This window comes from Archocentrus centrarchus, chromosome 16 (assembly GCF_007364275.1).
Source record: "Archocentrus centrarchus isolate MPI-CPG fArcCen1 chromosome 16, fArcCen1, whole genome shotgun sequence".
NCBI classification, from domain to species: domain Eukaryota; kingdom Metazoa; phylum Chordata; class Actinopteri; order Cichliformes; family Cichlidae; genus Archocentrus; species Archocentrus centrarchus.
The window spans coordinates 25,483,583-25,507,428 of record NC_044361.1 but is presented as its reverse complement, the minus strand read 5'-3'; the positions used below and the strand labels follow the sequence as shown (position 1 = coordinate 25,507,428).

At 40.1% G+C, this 23,846-nt stretch overlaps 2 protein-coding genes across 2 annotated transcripts; both read left to right on the top strand.

Annotated features, from left to right (window-relative positions):
* The first annotated feature begins 215 nt into the window (after nucleotides 1-215).
* Nucleotides 216-14,012, top strand: tmc4 (transmembrane channel-like 4). Its single transcript, XM_030750542.1, has 16 exons — nucleotides 216-270; nucleotides 348-528; nucleotides 4,068-4,216; nucleotides 4,327-4,530; nucleotides 4,930-5,003; nucleotides 5,514-5,659; nucleotides 5,941-6,091; nucleotides 6,243-6,401; nucleotides 6,480-6,634; nucleotides 10,786-10,912; nucleotides 11,474-11,571; nucleotides 11,693-11,876; nucleotides 11,970-12,100; nucleotides 12,274-12,429; nucleotides 12,532-12,610; nucleotides 13,888-14,012. The coding sequence occupies exons 1-16, from the start codon at nucleotides 216-218 to the stop codon at nucleotides 13,975-13,977; spliced, it is 2,139 nt and encodes a 712-aa protein (XP_030606402.1). The 3' UTR covers nucleotides 13,978-14,012.
* A 408-nt stretch (nucleotides 14,013-14,420) lies between these two features.
* Nucleotides 14,421-22,665, top strand: leng1 (leukocyte receptor cluster (LRC) member 1). The gene is made up of 4 exons (XM_030750535.1): nucleotides 14,421-14,956; nucleotides 18,768-18,953; nucleotides 21,087-21,376; nucleotides 21,513-22,665. Exons 1-4 carry the CDS (start codon nucleotides 14,825-14,827, stop codon nucleotides 21,730-21,732), a joined length of 828 nt encoding a protein of 275 aa, XP_030606395.1. The 5' UTR covers nucleotides 14,421-14,824; the 3' UTR covers nucleotides 21,733-22,665.
* The last annotated feature ends 1,181 nt before the right edge of the window (nucleotides 22,666-23,846 follow it).

The following is a 23,846-nucleotide window of genomic DNA, read 5'->3' as shown; positions in this document are numbered from 1 at the left end:
TTTAACCTAACTCATCAGGTTAAAGCCTACAAGTAAGTGCTTGTGTGGTCATTTACGAAGGGGGTAAAGTCCCTGAGAAGGGACAACAAGGAAGTGGTTCATGGATACACAGATTGCCCTCATGAGGAAGTGCTTCTCTTGTTTGAGTCTGGATTTGTTGCCAGTAAAGTATCAGATGTGGCTACAGAGGGAAGCTGTTAACCTTTGTCAGAGAAATGGCCAGTGAACTACAGAGACAAGATTCAAGTCAGCTTTATGAATACACTGAAGGTGATCACACTTACCTGTTCATATTTGTTGTTTTGTTTTTAACGCTTGGACAATACATGAACGTCTTTTACTCACAGGAGATGGTTACCCTGGTGAGCAGCAGTCACTCAGGTTTCGGCAAGTTTCATCTCGAGCTTCCAATCAGAATTATCCTCAGTTCAACTGGAGCTCGACCCCCGAAGATGAAGCCAGCAACGGTGGACCCAAACGGGACCTCAAAAGTATTGCCCTGCCCATGCATCTGAGAAGAGCTATGAGGTATGAAACCATTTCGTGGTGAAGTTTCAGTAATTCATTCATTTAGATCCACCCCAGCAGAGGTAAATGCATAGGAACTGGTAAAAGAAAGCTAATGGAGAACCCAGATTTGAAGTTATGGATGATGTCTGTAAATTAATGACCTGAGTATAAAGGTCAGGAACACAACAGTGAATTGCTGGTAAATGTCAGCATGTTCCCAAATCTGAATGCTGTCTTAAAGCAACAGTATGTAGCTGTTATAAAGCAAATTAAAAATGTGTTTATTATTTATCATTAATGGATAAAATACACCGTTGCTTATCTCACTGAATTCTTCCCTTGCTATAGTCTGACTTGGCCTTGGTTTTAAAACTTTACTTGTACTTTGGTTTGAATGTTTAGCAGTATACGATAACTAACTTATGTCCTCTAAACAATAATAATAATATAACAATAATAATAGAGTTGTTTTTTGTTTTGTAATTTTCACATTTATTTACTCAACACAAAATAATTTCAAAGTAATTTCCTGGAAGAAATTATTCTGAAATGTCATTGAAAGCATAGCTTCATGTAAACAGGACTAAATTCATTTGCCCATTATTATAGATATCTGGTGGTTCACATATCTTAAATTGTACTGTATTTAAGTAACTACAGTTAGGGTCATAGATTTTAGGACAATTACACTTTTTGTAGTTTTGCCTCTGTACACTGCCACGATGGATTTTAAATCAAACAATCAAGATGTGATTGAAGAGCAGACTTTCAAATTTAATTTGGTGGATTTAACAAAAGTGTTGCAGTAACTGTTTAATTACATTCATTTTATACACAGACCTCCATTTTCAGAGGCTCAAAAATAATTGGACAATTGATTGATAAGCAGTTTAATGACCAGATGAGGCACTTTCACTCATTTGATTACAAATGAAGTAGACAAAAGATCTGGAGTTAGTTCTGACCTTGTACACTGCCTGGCCAAAAAAAAAATCACCACCTGGATTTAACTAAGCAAATAGGTACGAGCCTCCTATTGGTTAATTACTGCATGTGCGATTATCTTTCAGCTGGCAACAAGTTATTTAACCCCAACTGGTGCAATGAGTTGCTTCTCATTTCTTAAACAACCATGTCGAAAGACACTTCGTGTGGTGATGGAAAAGATGTCAGTCTGTTTGAGAAGGGTAAAATCATTGGCATGCATCAAGCAGAGAAAACATCTGAGGAGATTGCAGAAACTACTAAAATTGGGTTAAGAACTGTCCAATGCGTTATTAAAAACTGGAAGGATAGTGGAGATCCATTGTCATCAATGAAGAAATGTGGCCGGAAAAAAATCCTGAATGATCGTGATCGGCGATCACTTAAACGTTTGGTGAAATCAAATCGAAGAAAAACAACAGTATCACTCAGGGCTATGTTTAATAGTGAAAGTAAGAGCATTTCCACATGCACAGTGTGAAGGGAATTCAAGGGATTGGGACTGAACAGCTGTGTAGCCTTAAGAAAACCACTAATCAGTGAGGCTAACTGGAAAAAAAAAGGCTTCAATTTGCTAGGGAGCATAAAGATTGGACTCTGGAGCAATGGAAGAAGGTCATGTGGTCTGATGAGTCCAGATTTACCCTGTTCCAGAGTGATGGGTGCATCAGGGTAAGAAGAGAGGCAGGTGAAGTGATGCACTCATCATGCCTAGTGCCTAATGTACAAGCCTGTGGGGACAGTGCTATGATCTGGGGTTGCTGGAGTTGGTCAGGTCTAGGTTCAGCAACATTGTGTGAATGAGGTCAGCTGACTAACTCAATATACTGAATAACCAGGTTATTCCATCAATGGGTTTTTTTCTTCCCTGATGGCACGGGCATATTCCAAGATGACAATGCCAGGATTCATCGGGCTCGAATTGTGAAAGAGTGGTTCTGGGAGCATGAGACATCATTTTCACACATGGATTGGCCACCACAGAGTCCAGACCTCAACTCCATTGAGAATCTTTGGGATTTGTTGTAGAAAGCTTTGTGCAGTGGTCAGAATCTGCCATCATCACTGCAAGATCTTGGTGAAAAATTAATGCAACACTGGATGGAAATAAACCTTGTGCCATTGCAGAAGCTTATCGAAACAATGCCACAGTGAATGCATGCCGTAATCAAAGCTAAAGGCAGTCCAATGAAATATTAGTGTGTGCCTTTTTTTTTTGGTGACTTTTTTTTTTTGGCCAGGCAGTGTATTTTGTAGCTTTTCAACTGAAGTCCCAATATAATGTTCTGAGAGATGTTGATTCAAATGAAACAGGCCATCATTAAGCCCAAATAAGCTAAAATAAATCAGAAAGATAAAATAAACTTTAAGAGAGGCTAAATCAACAATCTGGTTCATTCTTAAAAAGAAGAATGCACTGACCAGTTTAAAGGCCTCAAAGACCACAGAAGACAATTAAAGTGGATGATGACAGAAAGATTAGCATGGTTATGAAAAAGAACACTCTTGAGGAGGCAGGTGTATCATTGTCAAAGTCTACAATCAAGAGATGCCTTCATGAATGGAAATAGAGTTTACAACAACATGCAAACCATCGGTAACACCCAAGAAGAAGAAGGCCAGATTAGACTCTAGAAAACATCTAAAAGAATCTGTACAGTTCTGAAAATATTCTTTGAACAGATGAAGAGGAAGAAAAAATTATGGAGAAGGTTAGAGAGAGCTCATGTTCCGGCACACCACATCATCTGTCAAACACGGTGGAGGCAGTGTTATGACTTGGGCATGTATGGCAGCCAGGGGAACCATGTCATTGATGTTTATTGATGATGTGACTGCTGATAGAAGTAGCAGGATGACGTGTGCAGGGCTCTCTGCTCAGATTCAGCCAAATGCTGCAAAGCTGATCAGACAGCGCTTCACATTGCAAATGGATAATAACCCAAAGCATGCTCCAAAAGTAACCCAAGAGTTTCTCAAGGCAAATAAAGAGCACAGAGCATGCTTTTCAGTTACTGAAGACAAAACTGAAGGCAGGGAGACCCACAAACAAGCAACATCTGAAGGTGGCTGCAGTAAAGGTTGAGCAGACCATCTCAAGGGAGGAAACATTGCATTTGGTGATGTCCATGGGTTCTAGACTTCATGCAGACATTGACTGTAAAGGAGTTTCATCCAAGTATTAAAATCAGTCTTTATTTTTTAAATTATGTTTGCCCAGCTACCCATATGCAAATGTCAGAATGTGTATGGAAATGACTGTAAATCCTAACCAGTCAATTCAGTAATTTTGTTAAAGCTTTCAGTAAAAGCTAAGAGTCTGCTTTTCAATCACATCTTGATTGTTTGATTTACAATCCACTGTGGTGGTGTACAGAGGCAAAATTATCAATACTGTGTTTTTGTCCAACAATTATGGACCTAACTCTATTTTAAATTGCATGTATGTACTATGTATATTCTGTTTATGAACATTAGATTATCTAATAATACTTGATAATTATGAGGTAATTACAGACTTGTAAAATTTAGTGTAGTTTTCATATAATTTCTCTTTAAATTGTCCTTTACAGGGAGGTGCAGCAAATGAGGTTGCCAGTAGTTTCCAGATTTCAGTCCTGGAAAGGGAGACGGACCAAATCACTGCGTAAAGCCGAAAATAACTGCAGGCAATTTTTTTACTTTTTCTCACTGTGGAGGAAGTCACTGCAAAAGATTGGAGGTACACATGCAGTTAATTAATACAAATGGACATTTAGGGCGGACTCTCAGTCCTATATGTCACACAGACTGTGATGTCCGTGACAAAATTTTGGCTCTTTGTCCAAACAGGGAACTTTGGAGGTGGTGTCCTGTCTTACTTCGTGTTCCTGCGGTTCTTGGTGGTTCTTAATTTTGTTTCCTTCTTTCTGATTGCTGGATTTGTCCTCACCCCCAGCATTGTCTTCAGATCTGTGGAAACCAAAAGCACAGATCCTGGCATTTTTGCTGTCAACATCTCGCTTGATAATAACTTGAATGGAACAAATGGCACTGGTACGTCCTCTTTCTTCATATCCCCCTTATTTTCTTGTTACTCATCTTCTAGCACATTTTTCATAATAAAAACAGGAAGCCTTCTCGCAGTTTGCTGCACCAGTTTCCAGGCAACAACCCTGCCATAGAGGCAGGGTTGTTTGAAGGAGTAAATGTAGAGAGAGTGGTACCCATTCTGGTATTCCTTTCAAAAATAAAATGAAGAACGCTCACCTGTGAATGAGAAGTATATTTATTTATTATTTATTGAAAGTCTCCACTGCAATTGTTGCATCTCCTTGTCTCTTTCTGTCTCTTTTATTTGTTGAAAAAATATCATAAATCCTTTAGGCAACAGCATGATCTTTATATTTAGTTTAAATGTTTTGCTTGCTGTGTTTTTTCTTTCTTCAAATCCAGAGAAATGTGAGAAGTATGACCTTCCAGGCTCGAAGGTGTTCTATCAGTACCTGCTTGACTTCTTTTCAGGAACGGTGAGAAGCTAAGAGACATCATTTAGCCCTGCACATAAAGTCTTTTCTGTCATGCATTACCATCCGAATTTTATTCTGCAGAATGGCACAAAGAACAAATATGCAGTGCAAATGAAGTCATAAATAATGTCTTTTTGTGTGTCGTGGTTTGAAAAGAGAAAGTCACAGGTGTCACCGACAGTATTTTGGTATGAAAATAAAGCAAGGCAGCACAGACGGAATCACCACACTGAAACTAAAGCAGGGAATTTAAATCAGCCATGACTCATTTCAGGACTTACACCTGTGCTTTTCTATTGCACCTTATCAAAGTGTTTTCTGTGAAAAAGGCTGGTTCATTTGTGCTGTTTGATATTTTTTTAGGCACAAATTATTTTAACGTTAAAGCCTGCAATATAGGCCTAAATCACAAAATTTAGGCCTATTTTGTAGAAGAAGAGAAGATGTTGCACAGCTGAGGAAATTTAATTGCATCATAAATTTAACTGTATAATCATTTCTCCTGTACAGGGTTTTATGGAGTATTCATACCTGTTTTATGGCTACTACAACAACACAGTGGTGGAGAACATGAACTTCTCCTATAACATCCCCCTTGCCTACATTCTCACTGCTGTATTCTACTTTGCCTTTTGTCTCATCTGCATCATAGCACGGTCAGTCCCACAACCAAAACTGAAGGTCAAGATTTGGTTTGTTTTACTGTACTCGTGGAGTCCGGAGACACAGTAATTAACTCATGTTAAACTTATGCGTTATGTTGAAAAAGGGTCCCCACAAAGATAAGTGTAAGGCTGTGTGTTTGCACATTTAGCTCTGTCTTAGTGACAGCTCGGATCGATTGTTTCAATGCACTGAAAAAAAGCCAGAGTCCTGAGTTTAGTTACCCTGACTCGCATCTGTATCCTGATCACTGACTGGCTGCTCACACACACAGCATGGGGACTGCAGCTCGCGTTGCTGTGGCAACAGGAGGCAGCTCTAGGGTGGGCATCTACAGCATGATCGTGTTCACCGGATGGGACTATGGTTGCCTGGGAGACAGAGCTACCAAACTGAAGCAGAAAAACATCCTCTACCAGCTACAGGTCAGAAGGGATCTATCCTACTTAATAGGATGAAGTGGTGGAAAAGAGAAATGTGACCCACATGTGGCAGCTTTTCTTCCAATAAAGCACAGTTTTATATAAGTGACATGCCTTTAGGTGACCCCTCATCTCTATTCTCTCCTTCTGCCAGGTGGATCTGGAGGAGCAGAGACTAAAGAAACATGAAGCTAATCTGTCAACATCGCAAAAAGTGTTTTTATACTCGCTACGTGTTTTCATGGGTATTCTTTCACTTGGGTTCATTGGAGGTGCCTTCTTTGGCATATTTGTGGCCACAAACTTCAGCCAGGTAAACGATGTAAAAATTATGATGCCAGCGTGATCTTGTTAAAGCCTTGGGTGACTGTCTCCCATTTCTGCTAAACAGAACAGTGTTAAGCAAGGGATCCTTGGCTTGATTATTCAGTATCTCCCATCCATTGTCATCACCACTGGAAACTTTGTGGTGCCTCTGCTGTGTGACCAGATCGCCTTAATAGAGAAATACTCCCCAAGCACTACTGTCATAGTGGCTCTCTTAAGGTTTGTGAGAAAGTGACTGTATCACTTAGTTTGCATTTCATTTGTTTGTGTTTGTTATGCTGGGGAAAAAAAATCATAATTATGAAACAAAACCTTCTGTAAAAGTGAAAAATTGATGTAATCTGAAGCTAACTTCTTATCACAAGTACACAGTGACTCCAGTAAATATGAACAATTTTACTGTATTTTAGAGAGTAAATACAGGTTTATAGCAATGAGCCATTGACAATGATGCTGTTGAACCCATTTTAAAAATTGACCAGAAAATTGAACACAACAAATGCTATACTCACTCAGAGTACTGTAGTACTAGGTGGCCTTCTTAGTCAGTCCTTGTAGATACAAGCCTCACCACTCAGCAGCCATCCTAAACCGTCTCTGGGCACTTATTTGAGCAGTTATTTTGAAGCATTAGCTAGATTAACTTTAATTTCTTGGGTCCTCAGGATGTAAAAACTGCCTGTATATAACGTCACCCGTCAAATCTGATATAAATTGCTTAAAAGATTCAAAAAGATTTCTAAAATAATCAATCAATCAATCAATCAATCTTTATTTCAGACTCATGGTCCATAAAAACAAGCAGTCTCATAAAACACAATAAACAAGATAAAAACAAATAGAAATACAAGCATGTCATATACAAAGGTGAGCAGTATGCTCTAAATATAGTGGTCTTCACTCTGTCTCTACATGCATACATCGTTCAGCATTGCCTATAAATATCTTTATCATTTGTCATTTCATCTTTAATAAGATGTCCAAGATATTTGACCTTATTGCAGACAATAAGATTATTATCCGACAATTTAAATCCAGGAAAAATTGTTGTTGTAGGGCTGTCTTGGTTGACACGCCTCTGCAACATCGCATGGAGATCTGGGGCTGTGCCACTGGATTGGCAGACCGGGGTGGTGGTGCCTATCTTTAAGAAGGGAGACCGGAGGGTGTGCTCCAATTATCGGGGGATCACACTCCTCAGCCTCCCTGGTAAGGTCTATGCTAGGGTACTGGAAAGGAGGGTCTGTCCGTTAGCTGAACCTCGGATTCAACTAACGGACATCCTCTTGCGGAACACTGGACCAGCTCTTCATCCTCTCGAGGATATTCGAGTGTGCATGGGAGTTTGCCCATCCAGTCTACATGTGTTTTGTGGACTTGGACAAGGTATTCAATCACTTCCCTTGGGATATCCTGTGGGGGGTACTGCGGGAGTATGGGGTGTCTGGCCCGTTGTTGCGGGCCATTCAGTCTCTGTACGCAGCGAGAGCTTGGTCCGTATTGCCGGCAATAAGTTGAACTCGTTTCCTGTGGGTATTGTACTTCACCAGGGCTTCCCTTTGTCACAGATTCTGTTCATAATTTTTATGGACAGAATTTCTAGGCGTAGTCAAGTGGTGGAAGGCTTTCGCCTTGGTGGCCTCAGAATCTCATCTATGCTTTTTGTGAATGATGCGGTCATGCTGGCTTCAGGTGGTGGCCTCCAGCTTGCAGTTGAACGGTTCGCAGCCGAGTGTGAAGCGGCTGGCATGAGAACTAGTCTGAGGCCATGGTTCTCAGCCAGAAAAGGGTGGAGTGCCCCCTCCGGCTCAGTGATGAGTTGCTACCCCAGGTGGAGGAGTTTAAGTATTTCGGGGTCTTGTTCACAAGTAACGGGAGAAGGGAATGGGAGATTGACAGACGGATTGGGGCTGCGTCTGCAGTGATGCGGACGCTGCACGGTCTGTCGTGGTGAAGAAGGAACTGAGCATGAAAGTAAAGCTGTCAATTTACCAGTCACTCTACATCCCTACCCTCACATATGGTCATGAGCTTTGGGTAGTGACTGAAAGAATGAGATCACGAATACAAGCGGCAGAAATGAGCTTCTTCCAAAGGCTGGGTGGCCTCTCCCTTAGAGATAGGGTGAGGAGTGCAGTCATTCGGGAGGGGCTCAAAGTAAAGCCACTGCTCCTCCACATCGAAAGGAGTCAGATGAGGTGGGTCGGGCATCTGCCTCCTGGGTGCCTCTTGGGTGAAGTGTTTCGGGCATGTCCTACCGGGAAGAGGCCCCGGGGCAGACCCAGGACACACTGGAGAGATTATATCTCTTGGCTGGGTGAGGAACGCCTTGGGGTCCCCCCAGATGAGCTGGTGGAAGTGGCTGGGGAAAGGGAGGTCTGGGTTTCTCTGCTTAGGCTGCTGCCCCTGCAACCCGGCCTGGATAAGTAGAAGAAGATGGATGGATGGATGGATGGAAAAATGATATCTTTGTTGTGATTCTACAAATCATGACAGCGCTTTTACAGGCATTATATCTGATGTTCCATGCTATAATCAGAATGTATGTGAAGGGGCTACTGGAGACCAGATGATACTGGGACTAAAGACTGCAAGATCATCCACATGCATAGTATGGTTTGCTAAAATACCACCAATCATGCATCCAGACTTATATGCTCTCAACTTCTTCAACAAATAATCAACATAAAGATTAAAAAGATTCAACTCCACGTTCACCCCAAATGGGGCTGAAATGCTATCTTCCCATTTTATTTGCAACATCTGTTTGGAATACCAGTATGTATTTATCATGTATGTATCATGATGTATTTTGGAACCCCTTATTTGACTTAAAAAAATAACTTCTTGTGATTTACGCAGTCTAAAGAGGGTTTTCTCAGAGTATAGTATCAAGTCAAACTTCTGGGATATTGATCTGGTCAGTTAAGTAAAGGAGGGGGTTGTTAATCAGGTTTCGCTGCTTTGGTGTTAATGAAATGAACAACAGGTGCACAGGTAGTCCAACTCCTCCAGGATGGCACATCAATATCTGCCACTGTCAGAATGTTTGCTGTGTCTCACAGCACAGTCTCAAGAGCATGGAGGAGATTCCAGGAGACAGGCAGTTAGTCTAGAAGAGCTGGACAGAGCCATCGAAGGCCCTTTACCCATTAGCAGAACTGGTATCTGCTCCTTTGTGCAAGGAGGAACAGGATGAGCGCAGGCAGAACCCTACAGATTGACCTCCAGCAGGCCACTGGTGTGAATGTCTCTGACCAAACAATCAGAAACTAGACCTCATGAGGGTGGCCTGAGGGCCCAATGTCCTCTAGTGGGCCCTGTGCTCACTGCCCGGCACTGTGGAGCCCAATTGGCATTTGCCATAGAAACCAGAATTGGAGATTGCAGATTGCACCTGAGACTGTCCAGGAGTTCAGTGATCCCCTGGTCCAGATCTGGGAAGAGATCCCCCAGGACACCATCTGATGTTCTCAGGCATGCGTATGAGCATGTGGGGGCCATACAAAATACTGAGTATGATTTGAGTTGCTGTAATGAAATTTGGACCAGCCTGCCACATCATTTTTTTCACTTTGATCAAAGTATCTGTCACCTTTTTGTTCCTAACACATTACCCAATCCATATCAGTATAAATATCCAGCATTTTTCCCATTGGGCTGTGTTTTCAAAGTGTTCCTTTCATTTTTTTGAGCAGTGTACATGCAGATCAGTACAATGTTTGGCTTTAAAGCTAACTGGTGACCAGTGGACCTTTTGAAGGCTTTAAGCCTATAATTATCAGGACTGACTACGTTGCCAACTTTATCCTTAACAATTAGCACTAACAAAACAGACACCATTGGGTCTAGCAACAAGCCATAGAGACAGCAGAACAAATGGAAAGCAACAGAGCAAGCCTAACAGTGTCTTTAAGAGGTTCAGCAAACCCATATAACCCACGTTTTATTACCTAGCAGCTTCTAATTTAGCAATATTAAGTTCACTATAAAGGCTGAAAAACGTTGAAAAAGCTCCCACCTCCAACTTGGAAATTATTCTTCAACCAACACTTTTGTTTGTGGAACAATTTTCAATTCATGATACTTTGTGGTTTGTGTTACCTTTTCCTTTTAATACAAGATCAACCTGGAACAAGTATGAAGAACAGCTTACATTACAAAATCTTGTTCTCCCAGCCCTCCAGCAAATGCACTTCTGTGATTACTGAAGTTAAACAAAACTTTAAACCTTTAAGCAGAAGTGGCACACTGCCTTAAATCTGGTGATTAGTGGTATATCACAAATGTTTAAACCTGAAAGGTAGTGGAGATTAATATCAAACTCACAATTAGATGAGTAGAAATGACCCATTTCTCTTCCACCCCAGGGCAGTGTTTCTGCGTCTGGTGAGTCTGGGTGTCCTTCTCTTCACCCTATGGAATGGGATCACCTGCAATGGGAACAAGACCAATCAAGATTGTCAATTGTGCCAATACAACTACACAGCCTTCCCGGTAATTATGCTACTTGCTGCGCTGCATGCTGCACTAATCTTCAGTCTCAAAGCATAACAGCACAGAGACAGTCTCTGTTGTTTGACGAATTCTCTAAAAGACAAAACTTCTGTTGTTTGTGTTGATGTTCCCTATCATGGAAAGAAACAGCACTTTCAGTTTGTTTCCGGATAAACACAATGCAGGGTAAATTAAGCAGGATCCCCCAAAGCCTTCAACATGCAAAAAAGAAACCAGCAGTTTTATTTTTGTCAGAATAATTCAACAAGAAACAACAAACTCATTTTCAGTCTGTTAGTATTCGAGAAAGTCATGAACAACAACAATAAAGCATGTCAGGTTTTTCAGTAAATCTCTTGATCTCTTGAGGACAACAGTAGTGGCTCTGCGACTGCCTCATCCTGCTGACACAGGCTTTAGTAAAATACAAAACATGCTCTTTGTGTGCAGCTATAACAGGCTGTGTGTGCAGACAAAAAGGCTAACATAACAGTAACATCAGTCTTGAATCTTTTCAGCATGTCCATACTGAAAGACAGGCTTATCTTTTCTTATTGGTAGTGCTGGGAAACACGTGTGGGACAGGAGATGTACAAGCTGACGCTGTTTGACCTCCTCATCACCATTGCTGTTCTTCTGTTGGTTGAATTTCCACGCAGGTACTTTTTCGTTATATAAACATGAGTCATATTGATGGACATTATGCAAATGCATGCTCTATATTTGAATACTGGTCAGTTAGTCTTGTGTTCAGCTGTGTGGTGTTTTTGTATGTGATAGGGTTGTAGTGGATAAATGTTCCTGTAAGCCTGTTCAGTGGGTGGGGCGGCAGGAGTTTGTGGTTCCCTCCAATGTGCTCGGGCTGGTTTATGGTCAGACTGTGGTTTGGGCAGGAGCTCTTTTTTGCCCTCTGCTGCCTGCTATCAACACCCTGAAGTTTGTCATCGTGTTTTACTGCAAGAAGGTGAAGCTCTAGCTTTAACACCACCAACAATTTCACACATTGCCTGTTGATTGCATCCCTAATCCAGTAATAAGTTGCCACTTTCCCCCACAGATAACACTCTTCCAAAACTGTCGGCCAGCACTGAAGACGTTTCGTTCCACCACTTCCACCTTCTTTTTCCTGGTGGTGCTCCTGTTTGGATGGGGCTTGGCAACAGCTGTCATCGTTTACAGTCTATCCGAGTGAGCACTTCTCTACTTTCCTGTAACAGTTGTAACACAATGGGGTTTTTTTTTTTTCTGCAGCATTGTATAAAAGCTTGCAGGATTCTGCTACTGCTATAAACTTTATATGAAGACATTTTCCATGCTGTGTGATATTGCTGAGGATGAGTGTCTCCCTCTTTTCCAAATAGGATCCATCCCTCTTACGGTTGCGGTCCTTTCCGTTTCTCCCCTACCATGTGGTCGATTGTTCCAAAGTCTTTCTACAGTCTCTCTGAAGTCACACAGGAGTTTCTCTTCTTCATTGGCTCTCAGGCGTTCTCCATCCCTCTTTTTGCATTATCAGTGTGCGTAAACTCTCTGTATATTCTTTGTATTATCATGACCTGCATATTGCATAGTCCTTACTGTGCATTTATGAGGTAATATGTCTATTTTCTCCCTGGCAGTGTGGCGATGTGCTATGTCATAGCTTTAACAACTGTCTATGGGAGAAGTGTTGCGCTGCTAAAAGCTCAGCTTAAACTGGTAAAGTGTTTTATTTTGATTTTTTATTATTATCATTATTACATAAAGTCAAAGTAAGTTTAAGGAAAAGGGTAAAGAAGGAAAAAAAGTACACCCTCTTTCAAGTCTAAGGTTTTATGTATCAGGACATAATAAAAAAAAAAAAATCACCTGGTCCTTACCAAGTTCTAAAAACCTGTGATTATCACAGTTAAATAATGTGATTATTTAACTAAAATTAAGCCAAAGTCCTGAAGCAGTGTGTGAAAAACTGAATATACTTCCTGGTTCAGTAGCTTGTAGAACCTGAAGTAATCATTTTCTGTATGACTTCATCAGTTTCACATTGCTGTGGAGGAATTTTAGCCCATCACATCATTTCAGTTGATTTGAGGTCTGAGCCATGGCAGCGCCTTGATTTTTTTTTTTTTTCAGTCGTTCTGTTATAGATGTTGTGCTTGGGATCATTGTCTTCTTCCATGATCTAATTTGAGCCAAGCTTTAAATGACAGACAGATGGTCTCACATTTGACTCTATAATACTCTGGTATACAAAGGAGTTAAATGTGGTGTTGTGAATTATGGTTAATCATTAATTATTATTAATTAATTATATTAATTGTAACAATACATAATGCTTAGATGCACTCAAATTCAATACCTAATTTGATTTTAATTTCTAAAAAGTAGATGTAACAATGGTAATGTCAATTTTATTTATATTGCACGTTTACTTACACACTCTTAACATAGAAGACAAAATATAAAAACCTATGTTGGTCTACTATACTTAATACTTTAAGGCAACAACCAAACAAAATATAATAAAATACAAGTTAACATACACACAAAAACACACAACCACAGTTATTGAGCAAAAGTCTGTGAGAAAGAAAACAATTTTAGCTTTTTAAAAATCATCTTCAAACATTTTTAATCTGAGTTCTCACCTTGACTCAAAGTATCCGACCTATATTGTCTTTTTCCAGATGTTAGTGACAAGTTCAAAAGCACTTTTAATTGGTCTGAACTTAATTGATTTTTGTAGTTTTAAATGTGTATGCTTTCACCATCATAATAATGATCACATCACCTCTTAAAGCTCCAAACATTATAACTAAAGGACCATAGAGATCCACTTTTCAATCTTCCTTACATTACCAATAAATGTACCAATGTGCCAATAAATGTAGTGCTGGTAAACTTTGTATATGTCATTATGGTTCACTTTGAAGCAATGAGTTTAACATTCATGGTTTCCTAATCCTCACATGCACTTATGGGTCTCTGGTTTACAGGAGGGCCGTGACAAGCAATTCTTGATCAAGCAGATTGAGAGCCTGAGTCAGCAACCTCACATACGGACACATACAGGAGTACGAGACTGAACACGACATATGGGCAAAGTTTAATATTAAGCATGAAACTACATAATAAGGCAACTGAAAAGACTTGTGTTTGTCATGTTGTAATTTAATGCAGGCTGGGTTTTACCAGACACCTCTGCAAGAAGATAATTGTATGAAGAGTTGTGATTTTTTTTTAAGAATAAATAAAGAGAAAGGATTAAAACCTGATCATTGTTAACCTATATAAGTGCTATATAAGTATATAAGTTCACTATATAAGTGCCTTTTCTTTATGTCCTTCACTGAACAGGAGCGGCCCTCCAATCTTATTGTACATTCTGTATAATGACAATAAAGGCATTCTATTCTATTCTAAAAGATATTTTTTGTCTTTTGCATAATAAAATGAGAGAAATAACAGCCCCCTCTGCTGTCACCATTGCGTTGTTGCTTCAACGTGGAACTAATGTTTACTTCCTGTTTGGGGCTCCCTGTTCCTGTGAGATTCTGCTGCCGGTCCAAAAGAGCAATTTTTCACCCAGTGAATTACTGACAGGATCTGCGCTCCGTTTTAAAAATTAAAATGTAAGAAAAGATAAGTTGAGTAGGCAGAAGTCGAATATCTCTGCTTGCTGTCGAGTCCTTAACGTAGAAGTGGACAGTAGCAAACATCGGCTAACGTTAGCTAGACTGCTAATATTCTAACGTTGGTTTTTCTGTTATTTTTATTTTACTTTTTTCCGCTTTGAGGCATTGACACACTTTCTTTTGTTACAAGCGGCTTTATTTTGTGAACTTATTCACTTTTGACCTCGTTTTTTTTCGCCGCTGGCACCCCGAGCTAGCCGGTTACTAACGTACGGTAGTAACAGTCTCCAAGGCATCAATGAACATCCTCCCGAAGAAGAGCTGGCATGTCCGCAACAAAGACAACGTCGCTCGCGTGCGGAGGGACGAGGCCAAGGCAGCAGAGGAGGAGCGCGAGGCCAAGCGTCGCGTGGAACGTGCGGAGCAAGAGGTGACTCCGGATGGACGCAGTGATGAGTAACTTACCTGTCTGAGCAGGATACGCCAAAGTTTTTACCAGACATGATCACAAACAGTCGAGGTTATTAACTTAACATACTGAACGCACTGAAACTATAATGAAATTTAATAAAAAATATACAGGAAATGTCCATAGTAGTCAGTTTGGTCAGATTTGTCAGTACAGCCTACCCGAGGAGATCTTGGCAGAGACCGGATTCCGAATAAAAGTGAACAAAATTATTCGCAAATCTCATAAACCCATCTTTTATTCACAGTAGAAAACAGATGACATGTTTAAACTGCGAAAATGTACAATTTAAGTTTGATGGCAGCAACACGTCTCAAAAAAAAATTGGGACAGGGTCGTGTTTACCACTGTGTAAACGTGTCCTTTCTTCTTTAAACACCGGTCTATAAACATCTGGGAACTGAGGAGCCCATTCTTGTCTGATATAGGATTGTACTGTAGCTGCTCACCAGTCTTTGTCTTGATGCTTCAAATGTTTCCAGGCGGTGAAAGGTCTGGACTGCAGGCAGAGCAGTTCAGCACACAGACTCTTCTGAAGCCATGTTGTTGCAATAGATGCAGTATATGGTTTAGTATTGTCTTGCTGAAATGTGCAAGCCCTCCCCTGAAAAAGACATTGAATAGGAGCCCATGTTGCTCTAAAACCTGTATACACCTTTCAGCACCGATGGTGCCTTTCCAGATGTGAAAGCTGCCAATTCCATAGGCACTAATTCACCTCCATACCATCAGAGAGGCAGGCTTTTGAACTGAGGGCTGATAACAATTTGGATGGTCTCTCACCACTTTGCTTCAGTCCATTTTAAATGAACTTTAGCCTGGAGAAGACGGCAGTATTTCTGGATCATGTTCACATATGGATTCTTCTTTGCATGACCGTGATTTCTGGAAGTGTTCCTGAGCCTAATGCAGTGAATCACGTCTGTGTGTAATGCAGTGCCTTTTGAGGGCCCGAAGATCACAGACAACCAGCAATGATATTAAAAATCTTTGCAATTCCACATTATGGAACATTATTCTGAATTTCTTCAACAACTTGTAGACACAGTTTTTTGCACTTTTTTTTTTTTTTTGCCTCTCTAAGGTGCTCTTTTTATACCAAGTAATGTTACTGACATGTTGCCAGTAAACCTAATATTCCTGCAGCTGTTTCTTTTCAGTACCACTTACTTTTACATCTTTTTGTTACCACCATCCCAACTTTTTTGAGACATGTTGCTGCCATGAAAATCAAAATGAGCTGATAATTTTCATGAAATAGTTAAATGTCTCTCTTTAAACATCTGATATGTTTTCTGTGTTCTGTTGTGAATAAAATATATGTTTACCATTAAATTGTTTTTATTTATTTACACACACATCCCAACTTTTTCAGAATTGGGTTTGTACATTTGTTTAATGATACTGAGACGTCCACTTCACTGTATGTAGGGTTTGTGTTGCTGCATTTTATTGTACAGTTTGTTTGTTTTTAACTTTGCCCCTGACAGGTACCACCCATAACATATTTTTAAGTAAAACAGCACTGGAACTAATAAAAATTAAATGAACATTGAACTTTTTTTAATCATTAAAAGCTGAACTGAAACATGCAAACTCTCCCTAGAAAATACTGGAAAATAAACTGAAAAAGAAACAAAAGGTTTAAAACTGATTAAAAATACAAAACTGTTATAATGCTGTTCACAGGTCGCATTAAAGTCTCTTAAACAGTGCTGTAAATCAGAATAACATTTCATCAGTAGTTGTCTGACATGGGCATTATAGATAAAATTACAAACTATCCTGTCTCTTTTTGCTTTATACAATCAGATACACACTTCTTTTCCCCAAAAGTTGGGAAATTCTTTTGTTACAGCAACTTAAAGTCAATCACAACTAGTAAAAAATGTAAAACTGTAAATAGATAGAATAGTATTTACTGTAGCTTCTTAAAATGGAATACAGTATCACAAAACAAATATATTAAAAAGATAAAAAAAATGTTGGGATCAAAAGTAATACAAAAAAGTTTAAAAACTAATGTTATTGTTGTACAATAAATGACAGGAAGTCTGACATGACTGTAAAGTAGCTCAGTATGATAGGGTGTAAAGTGTAGTGGGCTGTGCAGAGCTGGAATCGTGTTTCATTGGAGAGTTTTACTGTGTTTAAAAAAGTTTGATACCCACCAAAAGAAAATCATCAAGACTGTGATTAGAAATTATGTTTAACCAGCTTTTTTTTTTAAATGGGGTTAACTTTCACAAGCTTAAAAACATTTTTGTTGATCAAATAGCCACAATTTCTAGGAAAATGTATAGACCTCTATTAAGTAAGGTAACCCAGGCTTACTGCCCAAACTGTATGCCGACTAGTCGTGCTTACAAATGCAGTCACACCTCAAAAGGCTCATAGTGAGAAAGGAAACACTGTGACTTTATTATGTACGGAGACATGCATGTTATCAGTTGCCAAGTTAAAGTCTAATGAAACAACAGACTGAAGGCAAACTAAATATTAGTCTATGAGTATCAGATGATACTGTCCTTGTTGACTGCTGTTGGCCTACTGATGACCTTTGTTTATCTGATGTGTCATCTAACTTTTGTGCTAGCCAGATCTTCAAACAGTGTGTTGATCTTTTGTTATGAATGTTTCTTTATTTCCCCTGGCACAAAAGGATGGATAGATAACAGGAAGAATCTAAATAAATAAATAACAAAAACCACAAAACAGAACTGCTTTATTGGCATCAGCTACCAGCCAAATTGTATCAGGACAGTGTTTTGCAAAGACTGTATCACTAATAGAGATGCCTCTCATTATAATATGGTATAGCATCACTTTAAAACTGTCTTGTAATTTTACTGTTACTATTTTCTTTTTCTTTTTAATTCTTTTGTTCCTTTCCCTTCAAAAGGCTTCCCCTTTTGCCAGGCCACAGTTGTAAATAAGAATTGGTTCTTAATCTGTTCACCTGGTTAAATAACAGTTTAAATAAATAAAATAAAAAAAAACAAAATCTCTATGAAGGGAACATTTATTACAGAACTGGAGATATTTGAGTTAAATGTTTACAGTTTTCCAGCGGGATCAATAATTTCGAAAGTACTCCTCGTACTCATGCAGAGATGCCCACAGTGACAGAACACACCTAGAGATATTGGTAATCAATATTAGAGAGTAAACAATATGTGAAGGTGATATATTGTGATATAAAACACCCCTTATCTAGTACATCTAAAATGTCGCATTAAAGCACAGTTTGTGCTGATATAAGATTAACATCAAGCTAAAGATCTGGTTATAGTTGCAATCTTACTTCTTTAAAGTCACACCGTGTACTCAACACTTTGTGTAAATATTTTATCAGTGAACAGGTTTATTTGTGTGAAATACTGCATTACTAATGTGCAAGAGCAGTTCAGCAGATTAAAAAAAGATGACAAATTGCAGTTCTGACAGCATGCATATCAAATACTTTCAGATTTTATGACTTGCTCAGTTTGGTTTTCAGTGCATATCTTATCTTTAAAATACTAGAAAAACACATTTATTGTTATGCTGTAATTCTTCATTTTCATAAAAGTGACCCCCAAGGGATCCAATGCTAAGAATTTGTATGTTACTATTCAGATTGCTGTTGTATATGTGTAGTACCTGTCTATAATGGCACCAATAGAAAACTTGACGTGTTTATGGTTTGAGCTTAGACTAGTTTATTATCATAATGATAAAATAAAGTTTGCCCTGCCCATGAATTCCTGTAATTGTTGTTTATTGTTTACAGGCGCGTACAGAGTATCTGAGAAGGAAAGCCCAAGCTGCTTTGCAGTCAGCAGGAGGAAGCAGAGATGACGATGAGGAACGGAGTGGAGGAAGTGGAGCTCTGGAGCATCTCAATCTTTTTCCCCTGGAGGAGTCGTCGGAGAAGAAGGGAAACGAGGAGTATCTCAAAGAAAAGAAAGAAGAAAAGGTGACCGTTCTGCTGCCTCTCTCACTCTTCTCTTTCGTGTTTTTATTTTACTCTGACATAGCAGCTGAATGATAAAGATTTTGTTAGTTTGATACATTTTTGGGTTCAGCCTGTGTCTCCTGCATGATCCATGGTTGCAGGTCCAGTGATGAACACAGTTTCTGCTTTGCATGCTTCCATTAAGAACTCTTACTAGTTAGGATTGGAGCTACACAAATACACAATAAGCACAAAACCCTTTTTCCTTTTTATACCCTAAATATTTCTTTTCAGCTGCACCACAAAAATGCTAAATAGAATAACAAAGTAATAACTTATGTTTACAGAGTAAATATATTTTGAAATGTTGCCAGAAAAAAAAAAGGTTCTTATCTTGTCTCATCTTTAGTGGATGCAGTTTTCTCAGATATCATGCTTGGATGGATGATTTGTTATCACCTGACCTTGTTGTTTACATAAAGATTCGCACACACAGAGACATGCTGGTATCAGCCTTAAAAATCAGTGTTGTGAGTTTAAATTTTTCTCTTGTTGTCGTCAGAAAGCGAAATCTTTTCTGCAGCCCAGCTTCAATGTGAATGCATACAGCATAAATAGATGGAGCGTGAAAGGGGGCAATTAATTCAGACAGACAGATAAATGCAAGTTAAAGCCCACTGATGTGATTGAGGTTTTCGAATCAGATGCCAGAAAGTGCCAAAATGCTGCTGATAGCAAAGCAGCGGCTGTAAGCACCATTTACATTTATTTAATGATTTGTATGTGTATTCTGTTTTAATGGCGGAGCATTTCCATAAGAATTGTTGTATTTACTTCAGTTAATTTTGATAAGTCCAAAGTATACAGGAACTTGTGAAGTGTTTTGGTGGGGGAAAAAAAATTCAAGCTGCAGTTGGTGGTAGAGCCCTCACACCTCGGTGCACTTTGAGGTGACTGTCGTTGTGATTTGGTGCTTTATAAATAAAGCAGAATTGAACTGAATTCCAGGCTTTGATTGCTTTGGTCACCCTCTAATGTACTTACTACCAGGTTATATGTCAATCAGCGGTGTTCTTCAGTCTCATTGATAGTCGCTTCATTCACTCAAGTTTATCTCAGGTCCTGCAGACTTCCCGTCGCAGAATGTCTGTCACTTTCTGTGGTGTCTGGTCGCCCATCATTTGCAGTGTGGACACGGCTTTACACCCCAGATTCTAACTGGCTGCAGCATAAACGAGTTACTTATCATTTTGTGCCCAATAGACGTCTTTCGAGAACACATTCTAATTATATATCACGTTGTTGTATATGAATTTTGGGATCCACAACAGACATCTTTGGATGATGGTTATGACAGAATGCTGATTTCCTGTTGCCACTAGCTGGTGCTGTGACTGTGTGTAGATGTCTCCCGACTCAGACTCTCATCCAGCACGTCAAGCTTAGGGCAGAGTGGAAAATGTGCATTTGAGTTATAAGAGCTTCTTGTGGTGTGCCGACGTGGACACGCCATTCAGCGAAAACTCAAAACGCTTCTCAATTTAGCGTCGCCAGCGTCTTTAGATTCAACAAAAGTAAAAATCATGTCAATCCGATTAGATCTCCAGGAAGAGTTTGTTGAAGTATACCACCTGAATATCAGGCTTTCCTATCCCCTCAACAACTTCCTGTTTCAACAATACGAAGCTAAAATAGAGACAACGGAAAAAGAAATTAATCTGCTCTTCTAGTCCTTTTCTGCATTTGCTTGAAACAGTTTCAGAAGTATCAAGTTGGGATATTTTCCACCATTTTCCTTTATTTCATGTAAGAAACCACACAGCAAAAAATAATCCACTTTTGCCATGTTCCTACTGCTGGTTTTAGGCGAGGGAGCTGCTCAGATAGTGTGCAGAATGCACCACACCCATGTCTCAGACAGTTAGCTCTACTATTTACACTTGGGCACAAGTAATAAGGAGATGGTGGCAGGTTAAAGACAGGTTAATGTCCCATCCGGCTGCTCAGACATTTGGATTTTCGCGTCCATTGGGCAGTGTCTGGAAAAGTTCATGGCTGCAGTGCAACTGTGAAAACAGCTACAGTAAATTAAAAATAACACAAAATATTTAATTTCCCGTTGGTTTTGTTTTGTTTTACTGTTGTTGTTTTTAGGAGAAGCAGGAACGAGCCATCGGCTTACTGGTGTCATTGGGACCACAGCCGGGGTCTGAGGTCACTCCTTGGTACCTGAAAAGCAGCAAAGACAAAGAAGAGAGCAAAGAAAAAGAAAAGAGGAAGGGAATAAGTGAAGAGGAGCGAGAGAAGAAGGATCGTAGACTGAAGGATAGTTTGGATCCTTTGAAAGATATGAAGAAAGCTCTTGGGGAGAAAGACAGAAAGGAGCACAAGAGCAAGAAAAAGGAAAAGAGAGACAAAGGGGAAAAGAGGAGCAGTGGAGAGAGGTAAGAATATCAGTATTGATTTGTCTGGAAGTTTTATCTCTCTTAGTATTTCAATGAGGCTCAAGTCAAATTAAAGTGATCTTGTGGTGAATATCAAAGCAGGTCAGTAACAAAACGTCTGTCTCGTCTCTTCCAGCTCCATAGAAAGGTTACGTGCTGAGCGTTTGCAGAGGGAGGCCGAAGAAAGGAGGAAAGCCCAGGCTCTTCTCGCGCAGAGGAACGGCAAAGGGAAGGAGCCTGGGAGGGAACTGAGCGAGCGGGAGAGGCCTTACAACAGCGCCTACTTCCCAGAACTTGCCCGCAAGCGACAAAGGCGGGACCAGGAGAGCTGGAGAGAGGAGATTTTGAAATCCTGAGCTGTCTTTGCTGTTTACAGACTGCAATATATGGTTAGAGGGCAAATATTGTGACCAGTTTTCCAAATAAAGCTAAAGAGGGTCACAGTAGAGCCTCATCATGAACTCACTGTGATACCAGCAGAAAGTCTGAGCTTTTAGCACCACGATCCATGTTTTTTTTGTTCCTCGCATGAAGGCCAGAGGTCAGGTTTATCTGCAGTGTTTCACCCATGAGTGCATCACCAGGGCAGATGGCTGCCATCACGGGGGGCTTGAGGCTCAGTCTGTCAGCAAAGGCAAGTCTGTGTGAACGGCTGTTAGCAAGCCTTATGCTGTAAAAATCTAAAAAGATTGACATCTTCCACAGATCATTGTTTGAATCACTAGTTCCAGTCCTGTTCCATCCATTTAGCCACCTCCTCCAGCTCTTCTGGTGGAGAGACTGAGATTTTCCCAAGTCAGAGAGAGGGACATAGAGAGATCATTTCTCCAGCATGTTCTGGGTCTACTCCAAAGTTTGCTTCTGGTAGGACATGCCCAAAACATTTCAACTTGGAGACATCCAAGAGAACCATCCTAGTCAGACAGCCGAACCACCTCAACTGGCTCCAGTGGATATGGAAGAGTAGCGGCTTTTCTCTAAGTCTCCCCCAAATGACCAAGCTGCCCACTCTAAAGGAGAGCTTTGGAGGAAGATCATTTCCACCACTTGCATCCTCAGTCTCATTCTTTCAGTCTCTACCTAAAGCTTGTGTTCGTAGGGAGGAGATCAACTGGTAAATCAACAGCTTTGCTTTCATGCACGGCTTTCTTCACTAAGCCAAGAACAAATTATAATGTATGATTATCAAATATGAACAAACATCATAATTTATATTTTCTCTGTTTTCTTACACTGCAGATTTAAAAAAAAAATGCTGTAAATGTTGATGACACCAATAAAAGTATTATTTCCAGGAAAAGCCTCTAGATTCTTGTTTGAAGTGAAGTGAATATTTCTTCACTCTGTGTTTTATATAATGTGGCCTTTTCACAGAAAAAAAAAGGAAAAGCACAGGTAGAAATGTTAAAATTAATGACTACTGCTTCGGTTTCGGGGTCACGCTGTTGTGCGTGCTGACTCACTCTCACACTGTCACGGTTCACAGGATGCTTGAATAGATCAGAGCCATTGTTAATGTTCATAGTAACACTTGTGCTTTTCCTAATCTTGGAGCTCTGGTGTGAAAAAGGCGTTTTGCGTCTCTATGTAGACAGATAATTAGCAATGACCAGAACAAAGGATTCAAGATTTCACAGTGGAAATTTTACTGTGGAAATGTACCCACCCTGAATAAAAACTATTTTTAATGGATGATTGGGTTTTTTTTTTTTATTTAATGTGGCCACACCAGTCACATGGTGTTTTTAATCAGTTTATTACCCATAGATTAGGTTATTAAACTGTAAAAGGTGAATTTACTGCTTGATTTTTGGAGGTTATTTTATAGGATGCCAAAGCACAAATCGCATCACACCCAAAGGTCATGATATGAATACTGAAGTGAAATTATTGGGAATTAAAAATCCAATATCAGATTAATATAACCCACCTCATTAGCTCCCTGTGGGCGCTTTATCACGGGTCTGTTTTGATACTATGAGACTGTGGTGATCAAGCCGGACCATGACAATGCGCGCCGTGCGAGGCTGACGTAGGCTATCGGAGGAGAAAAACACAGACACCCTCCAACACCGTGAGATGGAGAGGGGGAGGAAATATATAAATATAACGTCAGAAATAGAGGATGGTTGTTTTCAGCGGTGCTTGTGACTGAGGCAGAGCAGAAATGGATGCGCAACGAGCGGCGGGCTGAGGATGCACAATAGAGCATCTCACACACCGTGTTTAATTGCGGATTAGAGCGGAGGGGAGGAGGAAGAGGAGGAAGAGGAGGGGGAGAGCACAACAAGGAAGGCAAGGAGACGCTCTTTATTATTAGGAGAAAAGCGGAGGGGGGGAGACGGAGACAGCGTGAGCCCGGAGACGGCACAGACCGTGGCGGGGGGACGGGAGAGAGGAGGACACCGACACTGACAGTCGGCAGCGGCGCTCGGATGCTGTTGTTGTTGTTGCTCCGGACGCGGCGACG

Bases quoted from the DNA above. Each gene is read 5' to 3' on its own strand.
- tmc4 (XM_030750542.1), top strand. From the start codon at position 216: ATGGCCAGTGAACTACAGAGACAAGATTCAAGTCAGCTTTATGAATAC. The intron at 4,217-4,326 runs GTACACATGCAG...TTGTCCAAACAG, and splicing joins GTCACTGCAAAAGATTGGAG to GGAACTTTGGAGGTGGTGTC. The intron at 6,402-6,479 runs GTAAACGATGTA...TCTGCTAAACAG, and splicing joins TGGCCACAAACTTCAGCCAG to AACAGTGTTAAGCAAGGGAT.
- leng1 (XM_030750535.1), top strand. From the start codon at position 14,825: ATGAACATCCTCCCGAAGAAGAGCTGGCATGTCCGCAACAAAGACAAC. The intron at 18,954-21,086 runs GTGACCGTTCTG...TGTTGTTTTTAG, and splicing joins AAGAAAAGAAAGAAGAAAAG to GAGAAGCAGGAACGAGCCAT. The intron at 21,377-21,512 runs GTAAGAATATCA...CGTCTCTTCCAG, and splicing joins AAGAGGAGCAGTGGAGAGAG to CTCCATAGAAAGGTTACGTG.